Source organism: Vulpes lagopus, chromosome 4 (genome assembly GCF_018345385.1).
Source record: "Vulpes lagopus strain Blue_001 chromosome 4, ASM1834538v1, whole genome shotgun sequence".
Lineage (NCBI taxonomy): Eukaryota > Metazoa > Chordata > Mammalia > Carnivora > Canidae > Vulpes > Vulpes lagopus.
In genome coordinates, this window is record NC_054827.1 from 62,136,518 (window position 1) to 62,160,135 (window position 23,618).

Here is a 23,618-nt window from a genome sequence, read left to right on the forward strand (position 1 = left end):
AGTTAGCAACTCCCCCATTAAAAGAAAAGTTCTAAAGTAGCTTTAAAAGGAAAGGACATTTCAGCTGCTCTCGCAATAATGGAACCTGCAGAGGGTCTGGAGTGTCAAATCCTAGTCAAATCATGTGTTCTATTATTACCTTAAATTCCCTTGGGATAGTGTTAAAATGCAGCCCTTCGTTTTCAAGGGCAGAAACCCTCCATCTTTGTGACTTTGTACATTTATTTTTCTGCTAACTAATGTGAAGACATTTCTGTACTAGTTTTCTAGTACATGACAAGATTTGAGCTCACACTGTTACAATGCAGGAGCAACAAGCACACTTCTCACACTAGTTATCACTGCTGACACTGTTCCATCCCCAAGAAGAACCATCAGGTACAAAGTAAGCTCCGTCCTGACATTCATCGCGGCTCTCTCACCAGACTCCTGGTGCTCAGATTAGAACAACTTTTGTTCCAGTAGTGGAATCTTAGTTCAGTTCCTGAGCTACAATTGGTTCTTTCAGGTCTATGTTATAATCAATAACACTGCCAGAATCCAAATGGTTAGAATTCTACTTTCCTAGAAATTCCGCTTCCAAAGAGTAACAGTAAGGCTGTGAGTTTGGTTTCCTCACTTAAAACTTAAGTTTAAACAACTGGTAGGGATATTAGATACTTTCTTATATAAATTGTGACTTGGTATAAAAATACACTGATGACATGGTAACCAAGGAAAAAAGTGATTTAAAGTCTTAAATTCCATTAAACTAACATAATTATTGTGAGAAGAATTGTTTGTGATAACAACATAATAAATACAAAATGTACAACCAGGCAAATACTCTAGGTCAACAACAAGAAGTCTTATGTGTAAAAAACTGAACCAATTAGCAATGTCCACGATAGCCAAAACATGGAAAGAGCCAAACAGTCCATCAACTGATGAAGAGATAGAGAAGAGGTGGTATGTATACGTACAATGGAATATTAGCCATCAAAAAGAAAGAAATCTTGCCATTTGCAACAGTGTGGAACTAGAGTGTATTCTGTGTTAAGTGAAATTAAGTCAGAAAAAGACAAATACAAAAAAAAAAAAAAAAAAAAAAAGAAAAAGACAAATACCATGTGATTTCACCCATACATGGAATTTAAGAAACAAAACTGATGAACACAGGGGAAGGGAAGGAAAAATAAGATAAAAACAGAGAAGGAAGCCAACCATATGAGATGCTGAATTATCAGGAACAGACTGAGGGTTGCTGGTGGGGGGATAGGGTCACTGAGTGATGGACGTTAAGGAGGACACTTGATATAATGAGCACTGGGTGTTATATGTAACTGATAAATCACTAAATATTACCTCTGAAACTAATAATGCACTATGTTAACTAACTTGAATTTAAATAAAATCTGAAAAAGAAAGAAAAACAAAAACAAAACAAACCCTGATCTGATTAGATCAACGCACTTAGATATCTGAGAGTATCTTTTGACCCACTCATTCTAAAGAATCTCAACAAAGGTAATTCTGTAAGAATGCCATGATGCTGAGACGCAACCTATAATTTTTCATGTCTTATGGTATGAAACTCTAAAATCTCAAATGAGCAGTCATCCAAATGTTGACCAAATTCAAAGCGCTGAACTGTTATTTATCTTTGCTTGTAGTAGTATCTAGTGTATTTAGAAGCCCTCTGGCATCCAAACTCCAATTACTAGATGTAAGAACTATTTGGGGAGAATATATCAGGACACCACATTTTCACATAGAATGTCTATGCCTATCTGCTCTCTGAAGTTCAATATTCTCTTCAGTCAATAATTAATTGTATTTCAACAAGTCTTTACTCAATTCTTACGACATTGACTATAATTCCACAGGCACAGTGAGAGAAATAAATAAAAGAAATAGTTCCTACTATCGAGGAGTTTACAATCTAGAAGAATTAACTTCAAGTGATTACACTGACAGAAATAAGACACCATCAATTTCCAGCTATGTGAGTGAGTCATTTTGGACCTGATTTAGATGAAAATTTGGGGCCATAATGGGATGGCATCTTGGAAGGAGGTGGAATACTGTGCACATGGTAGGTGTGTGAGTTATAGTAGCCAGCAGGTAAAGTGTGGTAGATAGTCTCCAAAGAGGATGGACATCACTCCCTTTGCTTCTTTAGATGGTCCTCAAATCAAGCAATGAATAATTCCCTCCCCTTGAACCTTGGCCAGTGACTTGTTTGACTAAGAATGTAGTGGAAGGACCTCCTAGGACTCCCGAGGGTAGGTCCTAGAAGCCTTGCAGCTGCCACCCAGGTGACTTGCTCGCATTCTGCTGTGGGTAGATCCTGGGCAACTACACAAAATAAATTAGGGGCAGAGAGAAACTGAAGACAAAAGAGCAGTAAATCACTGCAGTAGTTCAAGTAAAACATTAAAAAAAAAAAAAGGTGTAAAACCACAAAGTAATAGGAACATAGCAGATGATGAACGTCAGACATGAGTAGAGGGGAAAATCCAAAAGACTTTCCGGTCGATGAAACTTAGCAAGAAAAAGTAGAAGTCAAAGTGGGTTCTGAGGCTTCAGAACCTAGACAACCAGAAAGAGAATGATGCTATTAATAAAGACCGAGATTCAAAAAGAAAGCACGCATGGAGAAAACAAGAGGAAATTAAATTAGAGGTGCTGGGCAGCCATCCAGGGAGAACCATTCGAGAAGTAAACGGCAATGGAGGTACTGAGTGTCTTTTCTGGAATTTGGTACTGTATATCTCGCCGATACTCTGATGCCACCCAAGCTCTGAAAACAATGACTTCTTTTGTGTCTCCACAGGGTTAATGATTTCATCGCAAATTAACCGCTCTTTTTTCTGGCCAAAAGATATGTAAGATCCCTTACCAATAAATGCCATGGTAAAAATTAAAAGCACTTAATGGTAAATTTGCAACTGGTTTGAATACATTGCTCTCACACTAAAAAAAAAATTTTCTACTTGAAAGACTACATTTTCAGATTTACAGAAGTTATCTCAATGCAACGTGTACTCAGTGGCATTTCAAAGTATCCACGTTAAAAAAAAAAAGTCCCTTTACATATCATCAAAACACATGACTTCCTGGCCTGTGCGACAGCAACATTTGCTTCCACCCTGCCCGAAGTACCAAACATAGTGAAAGAAAACTGAAATCCTTGCCTATTTCAGAAGTTTACCTTCCATCCTCTACGTCCTCTGTGTCCCTAATCCTGTAAATCTTTGTATTAAAATTTTTTACAACTGGGTTTCCTTAGGCGATTATGTGTGTAGAGAGAAAAAGAAATACCTCTGTACTTTTAGGGATTATTGAAGGCTAGAGAATTTATGACTCATTAAGCGTGCCCTAACTTTTAACTCTTAATTGAACCTGCTCTCCATATAAAGACTATGAAGGCATATACTATAGAGCTCACATAACCTTGTGAACTCCATCAGGCTCCTGGACAGGCCCTACATCCCCACGAGCAGATTACGGACTCCTTTTAAAATACTCCCAAACTCAGTTATGTTAGGTTAGAGCTATAGCGAATGTTGCCAACAGCATGATCAAATCATTTATGTGTATTATTGAAATTGTATGAGTTTAGATCAGTGTTTTTCAACCTCTTCACATCAGAACTCCTTAAAGAGTCTTTTTAGACATTTATTTGCTAATCCTCTCCCCATACAATTTTAATACCACACTTCAATTATGTCTGTTATTGTACTATTTTTAGGCTTTGTATTATTAAAAAAATACTTCTCTTCAAACTCCCCAAGAACCAATTTTTACCCTCCTAAGCAGGAGGTCTCCCTCACTAAGAATGCATGTTATATTTAGATTAATAATCTGTTGCTCAAACAAGAATTATGTTTATCATCAAAATAATGCTAAGCCTTTGATCTTATAGAGGATTCACGAAGAACAGGAGAAAGACTCATGACCATACTTCTGGAACTTTCAACTTAAAGACTGAGAAGTGCAGATAATAATCTTACTTTCAGTACCTGCTAAATAAAACTATGGAATTCTTCCATTTTATTTATTTATTTGTTTGTTTATTTATTTATTTTATTTGGAATTCTTCCATTTTAAAGGCTACCGTCATTCCTCCAATTTTCACTGCCTTTACTGAGAGATCAGCAACTCAGATTATCTGTGGCTAACAAGTAAGACATAGATTTTAAAACCAGTATAAGTAGTTCTATTCATGAGGTCCTCAAGTACAGAATAGATAAGAAAGATACAAATAAGAATTTGACAATTATAAGTATCTTCAATTCACCTAACTATAGAAACAGTAGTAGCACTGACATTTGGTAGAAAAGAACTGTGAAGAAGTAATTTTAAGATGAAGAATCCTAGTTAAATACAAACCATTTAAAAGGAAATATGAAAAGGTGATAATTGTACTAATAGTTTCAAATATTCTATTTATGTTTATAATTAAAACTCAGTATTAAAACTCAAAAATATATTTCTTCTTAGTCAATACACCTGTATCTCCTTTCTCACTCCAGCATAAGCAGGGCTGAATTATCACTTACTGCTGACTAAAGCAAGGACAGTAGAAACCACAGGGTTTCTGACCCATTAGGGCTCCATCCCACCCACTCTACCAAGCACCCAAAGGAAGACTTAATGGGGTGCAGATGGGGCATGAATCGTTTATAGTAAGCATAAGGCATTCTTCCAGTCAGTAGAAACAAAGAGGTTTTCCCACCAAAATAGAAGAAGATGGATTATGTCTAAAGCTAAAGAGATTTACAGACACCACAGTTTAGTAGGGGCACAATATTTAAGAAACAGCCATATCACATCAACTACGTCAAAATATTATTTCAGACAAAGAAAACGTCTTGTAATGGGATCATTACTGTCTCATGACCTGGCAACCTGGGAAAGCTTTTAAGCCTGCAACAAGATTTATTTTATTTATTTTATTTTATTTTATTTTATTTTATTTTATTTTATTTTATTTTATTTTATTTTATTTTATTTTATTTATTTTATTTTATTTTAAGTTAAGACTGAAACTGTCTTTCTAGTTAATCCCTTCTTTTCATCATTACTTAAGTGATACTTTAGTGTTTCTAAAAAATACCTATCTTGTTCAGATGTATGAGCTGTATACATTTCAAGTCTCTACTTGAAGAGATTTAGCCAACTGAAGCTTTATGCATAATCAAAATGTCAACTTTATTAGCAATTGTAAATTTTCTGTAATACTCTGATTCCATTTACTTTTAAATAATTTTAATAAAGACTAGGTAAAATCATGAATTATCCTTTACAACTATTCTTTTATCCTACAATTTGTACATATAAATTTCTCAATGTAGATAGCAAAAAGTTATATTAGATAAGAATACACTGTGTATCTGGATATAGTGGGTACTGGCCTAGTGATACTAAGTCATTAAAAACAGAAGACTTGGTTAAATAATTACCAATAAAAATATAAAACATTTCTTTATAAATCAGAGGCAGCCACCAAATTAATTGCCCCATTTTCAGGTCAACTGAACGCCTTTCCCATTTACCTTAACATAAATCCACAATGTTAAAATGAGACAATCTGACCAGCACAATGACAAATTATCCAATAAACAATTTACAGTAGGAACCCTTCATAATTAAGTTTCTTCCTTCATTTTAAAAAAATGGGATCAGGGATCAATGAAAATAAATAAACAAAAAGTTAAAAAAGAACATAATCATAAATTATATTTACCATCCCATACCAAGTATCTGTAAAAAAAAAAAATATTGTTAGAATAGTTCAACTCAGCAATCAATGTGGTAGCTATTAACACTGAACATGACAGTCATGGGAAAACAATCCATTTCTTCAGAAAATTTTTTGAAATTAATAAATTCATTAAATAAAATACTGCCTCAAAATGTATCCTAGCAAGAGAAAAGAATCATGAAAAAGCAAAAGCATCAAGTTAGGACAGCAGCAAAATTTTATGAGAAATTATGTATTTACCTTGGTTCTGCACTCAGCGTTAGGATGGTTTTTTGTGGTAGAGAACTCTGTGAGCTTTGTTTAAAATCCTATAAAAACAAACAAAAATTTTTATTTTTACTTTTAAAATCTAAGTTTCAAAACTAACTATGTAATAGTACTTACAAAATCCTAAGAAGGACACAATGTGGGAAAAAAAAATCCTTCCTCTAGCTATATAAAGTCCACCAAAGTCCAAAATAAGTAATTCTTGTGTGTGCACATATATGTGTGTGTATTCAGACTTCAGTAGAGCATATGTTACAGGGACTAGAGTCCAATTAGGAGCCAAGTAGATCAGAGTTCTAAAGATAATTTTGCAGAAAGTTTCATTATTTTACCTTTGTATCATAGGTTTCATATCCTTAAGCAGTGTATGTCCACTTACTGGATTTTTTACTTTAATATGAATATGTGATATTTGTAATTTCATTGCAAATATCAGGTTATGAAAATATTGAGGTTATTATCTGATTCCAGATGTGTAAGCTCCAATCACATGCAAAATTTCAAAGCCTATCATTTACAATAGACTCCAATGACAAAATGTTAAAACAATTTTAAAACAACTAAGTTGCTAAGTGGAAGTCTAAAGAGGTTTGCAATTGTTCTTCCTTGCTGTTGAAGAGCATTATTTTCCTTTCAGAGTATGTTCTGTTTTACTGGCTCCTCTGATCCCAACACCGACATAAGCCAAGGCAGATATCATCCCATCTTACAGATAAATGAACGAGGGCACACAGATGTTAAAGCAACTTTTTCAAGGCCTGTGCAAGCAGGTACAGAGGTTGAGGCTAATAGCTAGTCTTCTAATTCCTCAACCTCTCCTCTACTGTTACACACATCTGAGCCCGGCCCACAACACTCCATGGACTCATCCTAAAACCAGAAGGCAATTTAGGATCATTCAAATTTGAAGTTCAGCAAGAACAGAGGAAGGTCTCACAGAAGTTCAAATACCAGGGAGCTTCTAATTAAAGCCAAGCAAAATAACTAATTATAATGTTCGGTTACCTTCCAATATCATCTTAATGATGTTCTGAAAGCCCTAAGTTTCACGTAACAAAGTAAGTTCATTAATTTTCATGCTTAGATTTAGTCAGAACAAAATATACACTACAAATCAACTACAGACACACTTATAGGAAAGAAGAATATATAGGTATTTCATATATAAAATGATACAAATTCTTTCAAATAATGTACAAGGGAATCACTGTTTTTCAATCTCTTTTCACTAAGCTTCTCACCTCCTTTTCCAATCCAAGAACAAAAGAATCACACATTTTTATGATAATATAAAAGGTAGCAACTAACCATGTCTAGGAGGTTATCAAAAGAGTAAGAGTTGTACGAGTTTTTGTCCTTCAAAATAAGTAGTAGCGCTGAATATCCAATTATCTTCTTCAAATTCACCAATGAATTAAAGAGTCTGTGAACCAAAAATTTTACTGGTCTGAGAAGTAATTCAAACATCTGTATACAATATTTTCAATTTTTTTAATAATGACCAAACTTCCATTACTTTCATCCTGTATTCACAAAGTGAAACCTATAACGAATGGACTCTTCTTTGCCCAGAACTAGGTTACCAAGAAAAAAGAAGGTTAATCAAAAGACATCACTAATAAGCATTCATTTAAAATAGAAAATTTTCTGTACGCATCTGAGACGTGTAAATTTATTCAAACTACCGGAACTTTCTATGAATATCACACCAAATATTAAGAATATCCAACATGATCTCTCCAATAGCTTTAAGGCATTCTAACCAAAAAAGTGATTTGAGCCTTTATGTTAGAAAATTCTTCAACAAATGTTGAAACAGCAGAAGGAAACATGAGATTAAACTGTCACTCACAAGAAAATTCAATCAGTATACATATTTCAAAACTCAAATTCCTAAAGAATTCAAATAAATACTTTGTTGGCTTTAGTTTCATGTTCTTGTTAAAAAAAAAAAGAGTTTTCAGAGGTCTGGAAATAAAATTGTCTTTGTCCTTCTTACTTTTCTTGGTCATTAAAACTGTTAACTGTATTCAAACTGTATGCCTGAGGAACCAAAGAGATGCGCATGAATCAATTGATTCAAAATCAATTCTGGAATAGAATCTTGGTACATTACCAGCTATTACTAAACCACTATAAATGGGAAAAGAATTTGTTTCAAGTTTTTTTCAAATTCCATCTTGTTTCTTTATAGAACAGGCATCCATAGGTAAACTCATTGGAGAAATCCGTAGAGAAACTTGGCTAACCATGCTTTCAATCAGCCATTGAATCTACTATGGTTATAGGGTGATTATGTTATTTTCCCCAATACAGGAAGCAATTTTGGATCTATATGTTAAGAACATTTTTGTTGGCATGCAACAACAAAAGAATGTGTTAAGAGAATTCGAAATAACTTCTTTTTGCAGAGCACTGAGACTGCCTTCAAAGATGTAGGTGATCATAATCAATAAATTAATTAACTATGCTAGCATGTTATACATACACAGTATTAAAGTCTTAGGGACGTGGGTTCAGGCCATCATCCAGCTAAGTTTCTCAGTCTATTCAAGTGTTTTCACCAGACCAAAAAACAGTATGAATGAATACAATTCAGTTATACAAACAAGCCCCTTGATCTAAGTTTATTTTTATTATCTACATGGCTATCTTTATTAGGCTGTCAAAACCTGAAGAACAAAAGTCATGCTCTCCATCAGCTGAAACCTTTTATGTATTACAGTACACCGAAGTCCCGATTTAACGGAGGTAATGCCACACATCAATGTTCGTATCCTAAAGGCACACACACACAGTCTTCTAAGGAGATAAGCACAAGGTACTGGCACGGTATCCCCCCAATGCTTTCTCAGGATGCACAAAGCTGTTTTGTTTAAAGCAGAGCAAGACTAAACACAGTAAATAAGTTTGGGAAGCATTGGGTAAAGCAAGATTTTAGACTGTCTCTAAAATCATTTTAAAATGTCTCAACATTTTACCCTTGTGAGGTTTCTCAGAGCCTCTAACTTCCTAACACACCCTTATCCTATAATCATTGAACAGTTCAGGGATCATCACGTGGAAATCAGTTTTCCACTTTGTTATCATTACTGCTCTTGAAAGCAGATATTATCACGTTTGTCCATGAATAGTTGTATCTATACATTCGGAACCTCACACTCAACCTTTGTTCATTTTTTTCTCCGACCTACCTTTATTATGACTAGAAACTGGCAAACTCTAAATCTTTCTGTAACTGATCTCATTACCATTTCTTCTCCTGCACATATTACCCACTTTTAGGCTGAACATCCATCACAAACACTGTCCAAGTCTAATTCATTTTTTCATGCCATGGTTAGAATTAACCTTCAAATAGCCATGTTGTATTCTTGCTCTCCAGGTGATAATTATATAAACATTCAATCTATTGTTGAGAGCAGTACACTAAGTAAGAATCACCCTTAGATGACAGAAGAAAAAGCTAGAAGGGTTGGGATCCCTGTTGGCATTGTGGAGCTGCTATAACTGAACTGAGGACCTGCAGAATTCTTCAACATGGCACAAATTTAAGTAGGATAGGATTTATTCATTTTCAAATTGCTATTACTAGCAGCCAAATGCAATCCTTAACTCTTACACTTGTTCATACAGGCACCTCTGCCAACATCTGAATAAACAGTCAACAGTCCAAGAACAAGAGAACACCCAATGCTAGCTGCCTCTATGTTTATAACTCTAACTTGTGTTTTGAAACTTCCTACTTAAAATGTCTATGCTAATGACTTGATAATTGTGTAGACTTTTCAATGAAGTGTAAAGTGCTCGAAAAGCAAATTTACAAATGTCAAGTACAATTTAAGAATTATTGTCTTTTTTCTCTAAGATGCAATTTTGTACGGTGATGTTTTTATAAGCTAAAAGCATAAGCAAACATATGGAGGAACTAATGACAGGCCTTCTGGAAAGGTTATGAAACAGAAAATGTCCGGTTGCAAAAACTCAATGACCTGTACCCAAGTCTCTTTCAATATGGCAGCCAGACAGAGAGCAAGTAGACAGTGTAGGAGAATGACTTCTTCATTTCCTCTTAGGAACTCTCTTCTGGATCTAAGTTTTACTTTTAGACTCTCAATAAACCAAGATAGGAGCAGATGAGAAGGAAAAAAATGGAGGATCTGATCTTACTTTTGAAAATGCATTCTATGGGAGAAAAACCAACTATCATTATCAGCCAAAGAGTGTTTCCCATTTTAAGCCCAGCTCAACCTCAACAGATGCCAAATACATTTGCCACTGAGAAGATATTCAAGATACCACCATGAATATATTTTCAAGGACTCAAGTCAACTAATGAAACCTCAAGAATTCTTTTTCGAAATATCTAGAAAGGCAGTCAAAATACTGTAACTAAAATTTTAATTAACACCTATTATGATTATTGATGTCTGTTGTGGGTCAATCTGTAATGTTGACTTTATGTACTGTATGTACACATTTCACCTGAAAGAGGGATCATTTATTTAAAAAAAGATTTGCTTTTTAAAACTATTAAGAAAATCAGAGCATATTTTAACAGTTTTAAAATATTATCAAATATACCATTATCAAAAAAAGTTGGGAAGAAATAGTAATCTAAACTATCAGAAAACAATAATCAAAACCCCTTCCCCAACATAGGAATCTCCTCTACACTGATTTCAATGAATGGTAACCCAAACTCGGGCATGATGATGGAAATCTCACTATCACAAAAGGTAAGCCTTTTGATTATGGGGAAGCACTACTTACAAAGTCTCCTGTTGTTCTGAGCTAAAGCCTGTACGCTGTTTCCAACCCTGCAATGGGAAATTAACTGAGCTTCCACTCCCTCACTCATCTCACAGAGCTTCCAAGAGTTGGATGATTTTGATATCAATACTCAGGCCAACCAATTCTCATACCAATTCCTATATATCAAGGTTTCTAGGTATTCTACTTCTTGGCTCTCCTCTAGGCTGATTCTCTTTTTGTCAATGTCCCTCTAAAAACAAAAAGATAAGACAAAAAGGAGATATCCAAGAACAACTAGATATGAAATAGGATGAAATTACACTGCTATACAATTAAGTGTAGTTCTTTATCTTCTTTGATTATAGCTATGATTTATCTGATACCAATCCTTGGTCAAGAAGGTAATCCTAACTATAATACTATACTCAGAAAACAGAATCAGCTTTATAATAATGTTTTACTACTCCATTTGCAGAAAATCACTGCAATAAAAAGTTAGGAGAGCTAGGACACTGTCAATAGTTTCCTGAAAACTGCTTTGAATACTGATTTTTTCTGTAACAAAACTTACAAGGGATGTCATTATTAATATGGTCTGATGTACATTAACAACTTCATCAAATATATAAGCCTGTGATCCAAAATTTAAGAAATTCTTATTTTATAATCACTTTTTAATAATTATATTACCTGGTACCATAATCCACAACCACCCAATCTTTTGCAGTTCCTGTGATAGCATCATGATGTTGAAACAGTCCCAAATTTCTTCTGGCTTCCGTCAGTGCCATGTAATGGGATGATGAAAGAAATTTACTTATCTTGTACTTCTGAGCTTGTTTCAGGGCGAAATAGTAAAGAATTTCAGCAGCCCTAATTGCATAAAACATTCATTAATTTTTATTTCAAAACAAACATTTACTATTTAAAATACATGGTACTAATTTTAAAAAATCTACAATTTTAGCACAATTTATAAAAAGATATTGATAATAAACATTCCTATGAAACCGTCAAGGTATCCATCTAGTATATCTAAATTATCAATCATCAGCGAACACCATGTCTACATTGATATAATGGGCCCTTGTTCTAGATGGTCCTGGAAAGAAGCCAGTACCCACTGGCAGCAAGAGAGGTTTACTTATGTATGACATAGTGAAAAAAATATCTTCACACAGCAGTTAAGAAGTGGATAATGGTTTCTGTCCTCTTTTTTCTCCAACATCACCATAGACACATACCATGAATCTCATCACCAGAAAGCCATTCACTGTCACATACATACATGAAAGGAGAGCAGGTGCAGAAATGGTCCCATGAGTGGAAGACAAACAGTGAAGGAGGGGGAGAGAGTGATGGCCTGACAGTTCACTGACAACAGCTAGTCTCTGTGCTGAACAAGAACATTCAACAACTAGAGAGAACGTAACAATATAAACTGAAAGGTGATGAAACATATGCCGTCATTTCTCATTTAAAGAACAAAACACTTTAGCTTAAGAATAGTTTTTGAACAAGAATATGGATAGGGACTTATCATTTTCATGCCTTATTTTTTTCATCAGAGGGTATGGTTCAACACGGGTTTCAAAGGAAGTTCTTTAAAGAGAGATATGGCTTGATGAAGTAAAAAATATAAGAAGGTTCTTTATGCCAAACATTTTAAGGAGGATGGAAAGAAAATCAAGGCAGCTTAAAAATGCATCACAATATTAGGGAAGAGGAGAAATTTGAAACAAACAAAAATTCCTTTAAATTTTGAAATAAAGAATATTAAATAATCTGTCTTAAATTCTAACTTTTCTAAAATTCATGCCATGGGAAACATTTAATCTGAATTAAGAAAATTGCATACATATGTTCATATATATCCAATGCACATTCCTGGCTTTTTAAAGAGTACATACATATACAGATATCCCAAAATGTAAAAATGGAAATTAAAAAATATTTTCTTCTTTATACTCTTTGATCCAAATATTTTACAAATGAGCATTAAGATGAAATAGCTATCATCAGACAACAAACTTGTTTTCAAATAAATTAATTATATTTGAAATTCATAATTATTATATGGTTTTTGTTACTTTAAAGCAGAATTTTTAAAATATATTACTCATACTAAGTACTTCACCTTAAATGTGTGCAATAAATTAAGACTGAATCAACATTCGTCACTCTTTGTCTTGAAAAATCGTTGACTTTTAAAAAATCCATTAGTCCAAAAAAGTCTCTACATTGCTTAGTACTTTCTCTGTTTTTATCATGGGTAATTTAGAATAACATAATTATTATATAATAATAATATTATTATTTATATAATAAATAACCTGTTGGGTAAGAATGCATCTCTCTAATGTAGGAATATTATTATAAATACAATAATATGTACCCATCTGGCATATTTGTGAATAACCCAAAAAATAGTCAAATATTTGACTTTTGAAATAATGGTAATGGCATAGCAGCAGTAAAAATAATATAAACACGCTACTATACCAAAGTACCACCCTCAGAGAAATTCGTGATTTTTATAAAAAGGATTCCCAAAATAGACTGTTTCTACCAGTAGAACGAAGAAGGTAGAAGAAGAAGGTAGGTATGACATGACTTGTTATTTTTAATCCTGAGATTCATCATGAAAATGAATCACCATGAATTTGTGATCTGAACTAAGTTGAAAGTGTACTTATCATGAAAATGAATTAACCTGCCAGGTGACACACACATAGAGAGAGCCTCAGGAGTCCCTGGCGAGGTTCATCTTTATCAAAAAACAAGACTCAGTTACTTAGCACTGAACTCCCCACTATGATAGCTATTAAGTAAATAGCGGGAATTGATTCCCCTTAATCAATTAAAATTAAAAGAAACTAAGAGTTCAGTTCATATTTCACGTGCTCAACAGCTCCATGTGGCCAGTACATACTGAACAGTGCACAAAACAGAAACTGAGCATTTCTACCGCTGCAGGAAGTTGTTGGACAGAGACTGCAAGCTCTACTGGACAACGCCAGCTTAGAACCTTTCTGTTTTCTACCGACTTCTCTGCCTTCTCCCTGTCTGTACTTTTTCAGCCAACCACTCTGCCTCCATCAGTTTTTGTTTCAGATTTTGTTCTTCTAAGCAGAAAATTAAACCTATAGAAATAGGTTTCAGGTAAATAAGAACTAAGGTGGAGCCTTTGAAGTTCTCCCACATATAGTCTTAGATTATGTACTTTGAGGCCCACATTTTGGCCACTGAGAGGTCCTTTTGGTCTTTGCTCATTTCTAACAATTTAGCCTGTCCAGTTCCTGACCTGCAGACACATGACAATGTCACTGGATATTACCACGGTGTGCAAACAATACTGATAGTTAATTAGAAACATATAAAACACAAAATACAAGAGAAAGTCGAATCACATAAACTGCTTTTCCTTTCAGAACAAAAACCCAGGTAATAATCTGATTATGCTTTGGAGACTTACCTCTGATTGCATTAAAATTTCACAATTACGTTAAACACATCCTAATACTGCATAAAGGCTGTATGTTATGCAAAATTCTACAAAAGACAATGATGACATAAAAGAGGTAAATAATTAATGTAGCTATCTAAACACAAATGTACCTTAGATGGGATTCCAATATCCTATCCATTCGTTTGTAAAAGGGTCTGGATGTAAAGTAGCCACTCCAGTAATGATCATCTCGGTCAGCGTAAGTAAAAAAATCTCCACTTAGAACAGGGAACATTGATTGGCTATTCTTTCCACTGGTTACATCTTCTTTATCCAGTGCATCAAAATAATCTGATAAAGTCCCAAACTGTATCTAATTAAAAAAAAAAAGTTATACTTAAATTATTCATCGTTACATTAAAATTACTTCTAGCGCTGAAAGGAGAAGTTAATAATAAATATTTAAGATGCACTTCCAGGTTAAGATGAAAATCTAGCTCAGATTTCACAAAACTCAAAAGCAGGGGAAAAATACACAGTATAACTCTTTTACTTGCATCAGGTCCCAAAATAAACTAAAATAAAACTTATACACCCAAGGGTTAGAAGAACTACTAAGATACACAAATTTGTGGATCTGAAAACTCCTTACAAATCTACAGAATTTTGAATTGTGCAAGGGTCAGGGAAGAGAATAATTCAGAGATGAGTAAAAGATGGGAGGAAGCAGCAAAAATAAAACATTTTATTTACATACCAGTTTTGTTAGCCATTAAGTACTTTCATATGTCATATGCACATACAGTCCCTGGTGTCCCCTTCCCCCTGCTTTGAGCTCTCATAAGGAGACTTTAAGAACAGCAGGTCATTATAAAATTGGACTTTCTCTACCAGCAGGTAACATTGAATAGAAGGGAAACAAAGAGTGACAAGAATTGCAAGGTTGACTGCTCAAACGAAAAGGCCTTTTGACTAATGATTTAAATTACCAGAACATAAATCCATTTTTATGAGCCCAAGCTATTCTATAAATCAAAAGAAAAAAAAAGAAGTATTATACCAGACCATGTAAACAGATATTAAAAGGCAGTGTTTTAGAAATAAATAGAGAATGTAACAGGAGATGTATTCCTTTGAATGACAATAAGATGCTAATTTTGTTGTTTTCTACCCCCCCACACACACAGATACTAAAAGGTATTTCGATTCAACACGGCGGAAAAATAATTAATAATCAAGAGTAGCTAAAAACGTTGAGTAGCACTCTAGCAGGGTGGTTAAGAACAGCACACAACCTGGACCCAGATAGCATGAATTTCAATTCCATCTCTAGCATTTATTTAGTATGTGGTTTTAAGCATATTATATATTGTCTGTGTCTGTGTTACAGCTACTAGGGTTCTAAGGAAAATGCAGAGAAACACAAATGGTAAATAATGGTGTTAAGTTTTAGCTATCATTTTCTATTGCAAAAGCAAAATTTCAGCTGGAAACAATGACATTCCTAAGACAAATATAAGTTATCATAATATACCTATGGCACAATAAATTCTTTTTAGGGTAGAAAAGATGATTATTTCTAAATCCTTATGTTTATATCACAGAAAAATAATATTCAACAAAATTACCTAGTCTTATCTTGGGCAAGTTAATCTATCTCTGCTTCAGTTTCCTCATCTATAATGTGGATAATTATAGAAGCTACCAGGAAATGTTCAGAAAATTAAGTAGGTTAAATAAAGTAAAGCACTTTAAAAAGTTAATAGCAGGGCTTCCTGGATGGCTTGGGTCAGTTAAGCATCTGACTCTTTATTTTGTCTCAGGTCAAAATATTGGTGTTACAAGACTGAGCCCCACACTGGGCCCTGTGCTGGGCATGGAGCCTACTTCAGATTCCCTCTCCCGCTCCCTGTCCCCTCATCAAGTGTGTTCAATCTCTCTCTCTCTTTAAAAAAAAAAAGTTAATAGCAAATAGTAAGTACTCAAAAAATGAGTATTATTTATTACTAACACATTCTTTTTTAAAAGATTTTATTAGTTTGAGAGACAGACAGCATGAGCATGCAGAAAGGCAGACGGAGAGGAAGTAGCAGGCTCCCTGCTCACCGGAAGCAGGGAGCATGTCCTGGGACTCGCTCCCAGGACCCTGAGATGATGCATGACCTGAGTGGAAGGCAGCCAATTAACCAACTGCACCACCCAGGCGCCCCACTCACTTAACACATTCTAAAAAGCAGAATGTAAGTGTGTGTGTATAACCATACAAGAGATGAGGGTCATAAATACAAAGAAATACAGCATTAATTTCAGACCCAGTAGGTACAGGTAAGTTCAGGGAAGAATACTGATAAAAGTACCAAAATATCCAACAATCTAAATTTCTGATCCTCACATTTTCATCTCTATACCAAAGGACTTCTATTAGATAACAAAATCCCTTTCAGATTTTAGGGAATTATGGCATGCTACAGAGTTAATATTAACAACAAAATATAAAATATACTCTTAAAATATCTTTTTTTTTTTTTTTTTTTGTTTTTTTACTCTTAAAATATCTTGATTAAATTTTGGTATTAGCCAACATAAATCTATTTCCTTCTCAGCAATTTCCCAGGGCAAAGTTTATGTAAGTGGTCTGGTAGGCCTTCATAAACTTAATTCAATCTCAAATGACTGGTATGTAATTCCATATCTATGCTAGAGTAGTTCCAAAAGAAATTAAGAGTAAATTTTCCTACAGAGTCTCTTGGTAGCTCAAATAAAGTACATATTCGGGAGACCTAAACAAATAACCAAAAAAAAAAAAAAAAGTAAATGTTTTTTTACACTAACCTTAAACATAATCAAACTTCTCTATCAGAACATAGGAGGAAAAATTACATAAATTGTTAAATCACTGATGATCGATGGCAAGCTATCTCGGCTAGTAGTACAATGTCAGTTTTTTAGCCATCTAAATTCAATTGTTTACTTTTGTTTTTCCTTTCATTAAAGAAAAAAATGATACATTGAGGCTTCCAGCTTGGGCAAAATAACTTCAAACATCCTATAGAGAACAGATGTTAACTAGATAAACCAGAGAAAAAAAGCATTTGTTTAAAGGTATCTAAGGGCACTCAAAGCAACCAACAGTTGAGTCACAAAAATTCTGGAAAGAAAGAAAATACATTAGAGGTCACTGGGAACAAGGTTAGAAATGCAAAAGTCAACTGTATTTTTTTTTTTCAACTGTATTTTTATACATGGAATATACCATGTTCATGGATGGCCTAATATTTTTAAAGAAGTTAATTGTACTCAAATTGATCCATAGGTTCAATGCAATCCCAAACAAAATTCCAACATTTTTTTTTGTTTGGTAGAAATTTAAAAGTTTATCCCAACCCTTTTTAGAACTATAAAGAAAAATAACCAACTCAATCTTGAGAAGGAAAACAAAATTAGAAGACTTATGCTATCAGACATTAAGATCTATTATAAAACTAGAGTAATTGGGGCAGCCCGGGTGCCTAGCAGTTTAGCTCCACCTTCAGCCCAGGGCATGATCCTGGAGACCTGGGATCCAGTCCCACATCGGGCTCCCTGCAGGGAGCCTGCTTCTCCCTCTGCCTGTGTCTCTGCCTCTCTCTTTCTGTGTGTCTCTTGTGAATAAATACATAAAATCTTAAAATAAATAAAAATAAAACTAAAGTAATTAAGACAGTATGAGATTAGTCAAATAGACAATTGAAGAGTCTATACAAGATCCATAATATATATCCAAATATAGTTTCATAATTACTGACAAGATGCTGCTGCAGTAAAGTGGACAAACTGGTCTTTTCAATAAATGATGGTAGATATCCATATGGACAAAAATGTACCTTGATCCCTGTCTTCATATAATCCACAAAAAATCAATTCTAAATAGGTTACAGACCTAAATATTGAAGGTAAAACAATAAAGCTTCTGGAGGACAGCTTCATAAGAAGTGTATTTTCATGACTGTGAACAAAAATTTCTTAAGCAGAACATGACAAACACTAACCATAAAGGAAAATACTATTATACTAAATTAAAATGAAAAATTTCTGTTTACCAGAAGACAGAACTAAGAAATTAAAAAACAGGCTTACATAGAGTGGAAGACAATATTTGCATAATTTTTCATCTGAAGAAAGACTCAAGCCAAAATATATAAAAGAACTGTAAATGGTACAAAAAGACAAAACAATTTAAGGAAAAGTCATCAAAAGATTTAAATAGGCACTTCACAAAAGAGGATAAATGGCAATAAACTTCTGAAAAGAGGTTCAACTCATTAAATACTAGGAAAATATAAAATAAAACCATCACATCTATCATAAAAAATAAGAATGGAAAAAATCCTAACGATACAAAACTTGAATAACAAAGTACAGCAATATGAAATTGTTGCATAATGCAACTAGTGCATCTGTTTGGGATGCTGTTTGGTGGTACCTACTGAGGTTGAACACGTGCATACCCAATGACCACAAATTTCCATCCCATTTTATACACACAAACTCACATACATGTATATAAAAAATGCACAAAATATTCAAAATGGTTTTATCTGTAATACACAAAACCTGGAAACAACCCAAATGTCTATCAATAATACAATGGACAGACTGTAGCATGTCTATCAAATGAATACTGAGATAATATACAGTATTCAAAACGAATATACTGTGGGGCACCTGGGTGGCTCAGCTGGTTAAGCATCTCACTTGATTTTAGCTCAGGTCATGCTCTCGGGGTCTTGAGATGGAGCTTCATATTAGGCTCCACACTCAGCGCAGAGTCTGCTTGAGAGTCTCTCTTTCCTCTCCCTCCGCTCCTTCCCCCACCCTGCTCACACACACACTCAAATAATAAAATCTCCAAAAAAAAAAAAAAAATGCTGCCACATGCAATAATACAGACAAATCTCGCAATATAATGTGGAGCAAAAGAACACAAAATAGCACCTATTTAGATTCCCTTCTTATATTATTTTAAAAGAAACAACACTAATCATTAATTATAGAAGGGAAAATAAGGTTATTTTTGTAAGATTTGGCAATGATTTGAAAGACATCTAAGAGACTCTTTTTGGATGCCATAAATGTTCTGTCCTAAACTGGATGGTTGTTACATGGAGGTTTTTAAACTTAGAAAATCCTCTGTACACTTAGGATTTGTGCACATTTCCTACGTATGTGATATTCCAATTTTTAAAATAACTCAGTGGGCAAAGGAAGAAATTAGTAAAATACTAAAATCAGGACTTTAATTCTTTAGAATCTGGTGGTAAATCCTTTTGTGGACCTCAAAACCATTTACTAGGAAGATATGTTCAGGGATAAAATATGCAAATACATATGCCATCTCCTAAGCAAATGTTCATGTATGAGCTTCATCTCTGAGGAGATTTTACAGGTGATTTAAACATAGACCTGATGCACAGAGTAGGAATTCAGTTGCAAATATCTTGAATACATTTGGAATTTTATTTGTTTATGTATTTAATATTATTTACATTTATTTAACAAACTTGAATTCTCACTACATAAAATATGGCCTATCATCAGCTTTCTAATTTCCTAAACAGCAACATCTCTTCCTTTCTATATTATTCCTAGAGATACTCTACTGTCTCACAGGTTGGTATGTGAATACAATAAACACACTGGATGATTTCTTCATACAGGAGTCTTGTTTGAATCCTGACTCATGAAACATCTGCTAAAAAATGCCTGTACGTGATCAGAAAAATCTGAATCTATCTGGATATATGATAATATTGAATTATTGTTCATTTTTTTGGATGTAATAAACAGTCTTTATCACTTAGATACATACCAAAATGGTTCGAGATGAAGCTACACGACTACTATTTCTTCTAAAATAATCCCTGGGAGAGGGTGAGAGAGGACAGTGAGGCACAGCTGAACTGAGAGCGACCTTCAGTTGATCAATGTGGTGGCTGAGCTATGGATATGGGGAGGCAGGGGTCTGGGAGGGGTATTTGAATTGTTCTCAAAAATTTAGGGTACCTTCGTAATTTTCCAAAAGGGGGAAAAATGACAGGCAAATGGTTGATTTTGGGAAGTCTTCTCAACTAAGAAAAATGCTAGTGTGTTCTCTGGACACAAGACATTCATTCGCAAAATGCATGACACGTTCATCTCCATCTGCCAGTCATACCCACTAAATCAGAAGGATGCAACCATCAGAAAGAAACAAAGTTTCAATGCTGGCAGAAAAACAGGACATGACTGAAAAATGAAGATCACAGCTTAGTACGTGCATTTTTACAACTATGTAGAAGTAATGCTTCTGAGATGCTATAGGAATGGGAGGAAAGGGACAACTTCAGAAATGCAACTATAGTACTAGATAATTTTCCTCTTTAAGAACTACACTTACATAAGGACTAAACATTCTAGGAAATACTGGGATGTAGGACAAAGAAACTAAAGCTATTGTGTTTTAGCCTCATTTAATAATGAAGCTCAAATTCAACTACAGTATCATAATTAAATATTCTCAAATTAACTCTGGGAAACAAAAAAGGGATAGTGGAAAGGGAAGTGGGCAGGGGTTTGGGGTGACTGGGTGAGGGGCACCGAGGGGGCACTGGACGGGATGAGCATTGGGTGTTATGCTATATGTTGGCAAATTGAACTCCAATAAAAAAAAATTCTTTTTCTGCATCTAAAAAAAAAATATTCTCAAATTACCTTAACATTATACTCAGGATGAGAATTCATATAATCAAAAAGCAGCTGATAATTCTTAAACTGATGATCCCATTCTGTGCGTTCACAGTAGCGAAAATCATCTCCTAGTGGGGCCAGGACAACTGTAGTACGGAAGAGCTTTGACTTCTTCCGGTATTGATCTAGAAGCATTTCAGCCCTACAAAAGAAAAAGGGAAAAATAAGAAGAGTATTAAGAAAAGGACAATGGGGCAACTCATTAAAAAGTGAATTATGTTAAAAGAAATTGTATATTTTACCTGTATTCTAGGTATGATTTATAAGGCAGATTTTTTTTTAAACTCATACACTAATTTTCATTATCCATTTAAAATATACATAAATTCTGGTGCACCTGGGTGACACAGTTGGTTGAGCATCTTGAAAAGAGTTGGTTGAAACTCTTGGTTTCAGCTCGGTTGTAGCCTGGGGGTCATGAGATCAAACCCTGCATTGGGCCTCCCATTCAGCACAGAGTTGGCGTGGGACTCTCCCTCCCTCTCTCCCTCTGCCCTCCCTTCTGTGTGCGTTCTCTTGTGTGCATTTTTCTTGCTGAATAAATAAATCTTTTAAAAAATATAAATTCTTACCAGAGAGAAAAACCCATAGTTTTCCAATGGATCACCCTTAGAGAAATAAAGTCACATACTAATATTGACATATAATTACTGGGAACAAAGGCCTCCTGAAGCCCTGTCACATACCTTGGATCCAGCTTGCCCATGTTTTAAAATAATTTAGACCAAGAAGACAATAAGGATTTCTTCATCTACATAAACTTTGAGGTTGGCTTTGACTTAAGATTCCTTTCTCTGATTTGATCTAAACTTGCCTGACTAAACATAAAAAAAATAGTTTGGATGAAACCAATTATAGAACATGATTTCCTCTTCAAAAGGAAGAAAAACAGCTCACTTAACACCTGCCATCAATAAACGGGTGTCTGTCAGAGTGTCCTTCTCAGTACTGATCAACAGATAAAGCCGTGGAGTTGAATTAGCTTTTGGGGTTTACACCTCCCTTAGATCTACCCAATGACTCCAAAGGTCACCTAAATACTAAGTGTGCAGATGTGCTTTCATATTTCATATTCTAGTATTCTGTAGAAAACCTTTGGGGTTGAACTGCTGATGTCGAAGTGGGGCACCGTTTGAGGAAGTCTAGGAATGGCTTACAAAAAGGAAATTAAGCAGATGAACTCAGAGTAGTTCTCAATGTTTGTAATGCCATGCTTAAGAAACTAGTGATAAAAGACTAATATGCTTTTTACCCAGTATTCCAATTTTCATTTCAAGGGTTATGCAGAAGTAAGTTCCAATTTACAAAAAATTTATGAAAGAAACACAAAGAATATCAATAATGGAAAGAAGTATTTTATAAAATTAAAAAAATTTTAAATTTATACTCTCATATGATCTTTTTATACTGATAGCTTCTGAAATTGCCTTGCAAATATTGAATTATTAGCCAAATTTAATAACTTGGTGAGTAAAATATAACCATAATATCCTTACATAACATTGTTTTCTGAAATTAGCATTCAGTAGAGTACTTAATTTTTACTAATCGTTTACTAATGTTTCACACTTACCAAAAATAACTTTAGATTATTACTTATAATTCAAAACCACGTGTCTAATGAGATTAATCAAACAGAAAAATAAATAAGAGAAAAATAAATGAGCAAAAAGCCAAGCATATAAATCACAGATAAAAGATATGCTGTGACTGAGCATCCAATCAGATCCCCCAAGGCAACCAGCATAGAAAAGGATAAATGATCATATAAATGAACGCCAAGGTTTACTACTAGATCTCCCATGTCTCGTGTGTATATGCATAAGATACATAAGAGGAAAAAAAAATCACAAACAAATGTGACCTTTCCATTCAGCATCTATCCTAACTCCCAAGCTCCTGTGTAGACGGTTCAACACTGGGAAAGCCAAGGGACCAATCTACACTACCTAGTAAAGAGTAGATATTCATTAAATATATGATACACTAAAAACAAATGAACTGACCAATATCACATCTGATAATGTGCAGCTGCACATGAGAAGCTGCTCTTCTCTTTACCGGGTTAGAAATGTCAACTTAACTAGAACCAAGAAAAAAAAAATTCCCTAGAACATCCTGTATCACCTGACATGTAAATCACCATCATACGTAAAATATATTGTATGAGAACAAAAACTCAACTTGATAAAGAATGGTATTTCTTTTTTTTCTTTTTTTTATCTTTTTATTGCTAAGTACAGGAACCTGCTGAACTAAACAGTATCAATTTTATCACCTGTAAATTATAGTTAAATTTCATTTTCTCTAGGGTATTAAAAATCATGTGCCACTAGGCTGGAATGCCCGTGTTTGATCTCCACTCATCACAAAGTAAAAAAGGAAGGTGATATCTGGATGTGAAGTAACGAGTAGAGTTAAGATTTCAAGACTTATAAGAAGTTTTTAAAAAATCTACATAAGTATTAAATAGACTCTTTCATCTCAATGCCCTCAGGTGCCTGGAAACCACTTGCAGATTCACTGGAACTGACAGCACAAGGTATGTTCCTGGGGGGCAATCTTTGAAGTGTCAGATGGGACATAGCAAAAGGATTACACAAAATAGCTTTTCTCCCAATAATGCACTTTAAA

The 23,618-nt window shown here is 34.3% G+C and overlaps 1 protein-coding gene across 1 annotated transcript in view; it reads right to left on the bottom strand.

Moving 5' to 3' along the window:
* Positions 1 to 23,618, bottom strand: part of MAN2A1 (mannosidase alpha class 2A member 1) — a 161,144-nt gene that overhangs the window by 63,936 nt on the left and 73,590 nt on the right. The window contains exons 8-12 of the mRNA XM_041752130.1: positions 20,949 to 21,126; positions 14,390 to 14,592; positions 11,462 to 11,644; positions 7,325 to 7,439; positions 5,990 to 6,057 (exon numbers count right to left, since the gene is read on the bottom strand). Of these exons, the coding sequence (XP_041608064.1) occupies positions 5,990 to 6,057; positions 7,325 to 7,439; positions 11,462 to 11,644; positions 14,390 to 14,592; positions 20,949 to 21,126 (747 nt within the window). The remainder of the gene's footprint in view (positions 1 to 5,989; positions 6,058 to 7,324; positions 7,440 to 11,461; positions 11,645 to 14,389; positions 14,593 to 20,948; positions 21,127 to 23,618) is intronic.